The sequence below is a fragment of the Plasmopara halstedii genome (assembly GCF_900000015.1).
Source record: "Plasmopara halstedii genome assembly, contig: Scaffold_322, whole genome shotgun sequence".
In the NCBI taxonomy this organism is placed as follows: Eukaryota; Oomycota; class Peronosporomycetes; order Peronosporales; family Peronosporaceae; genus Plasmopara; species Plasmopara halstedii.
In genome coordinates, this window is record NW_020187243.1 from 488,573 (window position 1) to 490,564 (window position 1,992).

At 44.6% G+C, this 1,992-nt stretch overlaps 1 protein-coding gene across 1 annotated transcript; it reads left to right on the forward strand.

Moving 5' to 3' along the window:
* Nucleotides 1-212: 212 nt before the first annotated feature.
* On the forward strand, nucleotides 213-1,621 carry PHALS_08234 (uncharacterized protein; the record flags this gene model as incomplete). Its single annotated transcript, XM_024723547.1, has 2 exons — nucleotides 213-651; nucleotides 708-1,621. 2 exons carry the CDS (start codon nucleotides 213-215, stop codon nucleotides 1,619-1,621), a joined length of 1,353 nt encoding a protein of 450 aa, XP_024574513.1.
* Between the last annotated feature and the right edge of the window lie 371 nt (nucleotides 1,622-1,992).

Sequence of the window (1,992 nt, forward strand, 5' to 3'; positions counted from 1 at the left end):
CAGGAAAAAAACCTGTTACAAATGCCCGACAAATCTATGAGCTAGGTAGATTTGGTCCTACTTCTGTTCTCGGCTGCGCGGAGTAAGGTTGCTTCATCAAGTAGGCATACCCTCTAATGACTGCACTCACTTTCGCTGTCACTCTTAGGGCGTCAGCCGGAAAATATAATGACATTTTCGTTCGTGAGCATTCCATCTTAGCGGAGTCACCGATGAAGATTCTTGTCTTGTCACGATTTGACATCTTTCACCTCATGTCGGCAGAAGCTCGCGAAAGCTTGCAACGTTTATCCTTGGGATACGCTCGTGAATCTATTCGAAGTCGTGCACTGAAAACAGTGGCGTGGGAGAATTACAAAAAAGCTTTTATTACCGGTGTTATGACTGGATACCAAAACAACATATTTGGGTCTGCTTCTGTACAGCCTGGCTCTCGTGGTTTCTCTATGATGACGAAATCGCACTCAGCACCGCTATTGACACGTGCCGACCCTTGCACTTTAATTGATTCATGCTCCCTTTTGCTTAAACGTCAGAAAGGGAAAATGAAAATGCGTGCACCAAAAATGGTGCGTTTAACGAATAAGGTCTATAATGATGCCCAGAAGGATAACATAAAAAATGTCAAAAATGCACTTGAAAGTCAAGCTGGTTATAAAGTTCCAAGTATTATTGATACAAGCAACTCTTCAGTAGCATTGCCGAAGACTGCCGTTTCGATCAAAGCAATAAAAAAGGTGCAGTTGCGAGTACAAATGAATACTGTGGTGATTTAAATTTCTGTGACCAAGTTCGTGCAGAGAGAAACGAATTTGCTGGGAGCGATGCTAAGTTGAAAGACGCAGCTTCTTTTTCATCGGCGACAGCCATGTGGGATCCCGTACATGGCGTAAATCAGCCTTTCGCCGTGCTAGGGTTTATGAAAGAAACGATTACTCGATCTGCATCCAGAGGGATGTCTTTGCTATTTTCTTCGAGCAACCCATTTAAAATGTCACAATCTGCTGCAGACCAGCTTCGAAAGGCGGCTGCAGCTGTGGGCGCAGGAGGCCAATCAGAGTACACTCGATTTCGAGTGTTTGGCAAAGTTTGTTCTGTCGATGAAGCCCTTGACTTCTTTGGACAAATATGCGCAGTGGAAACGATACCAGAACTGGTATATGGTCGAGATTGCAGTTGCTTTGCTATTTACCGAAAGGACGAGATGATAATGAATCTGAGAAACCAATTCAATGTTAAAGGAGAAGAAAGAACCGCACAGTTCAGTGCCGCACACTTGCAACGTGTTACGAGCCAGCGCTTTGCGTGCATGCGCGTCTCACTCCAATCACCGCGACCAGCAAATCTTGAGTCAATAATAATGAATGTGTATCAGTGCTTCCCCACTCCACAAAGTGCTGTAAGATTTGCTCGACAAGGTGCTCTTCCGACTCAGGGCGCGCTGATTATTGTGCCACTATTTGAGTGGATCACACTGGCAGAGCTGCAGCGCTTTGATGCTCGCAACAACGATCTAGCGCAAGAACTGGAGCTTGCAATGTGTCGTGGCGGGCACAAAAAGCTAGAAAGAGGCCATAAAAATAATGGTTGTAATTCCTATTCTAAAACGCGTAATCAATGATAACTCTTACGTTCTATGTTACGTTTAAGCAATGTGTAATGGTGTATCTTGGTAGCTCGATTGTGGATAGCGAGTAACGCAGGAGCTCCGTGAGCCAGTTCGACAAGCGCTCAACGCGCCAATGCCCAATTTATTCTCGATTTTGCTGCCATACCAGCGCTTTCCATTCCCGCGGATAGTGTCAGGGTCTGGTTATACATTTCTCTTTGATACCCTATTTTTTGGACAACGCCAAGTCCACTACCTAATGACAGTGTCGCTAGCAATATGAGGCATAAATATTGTGGTCATAGGAACTTGTCGTAGTGAGAATTTTTTTTATGAGCGATGTGACAAGCATTTCCGTATAAATTTACATCGTCAATCGCTTC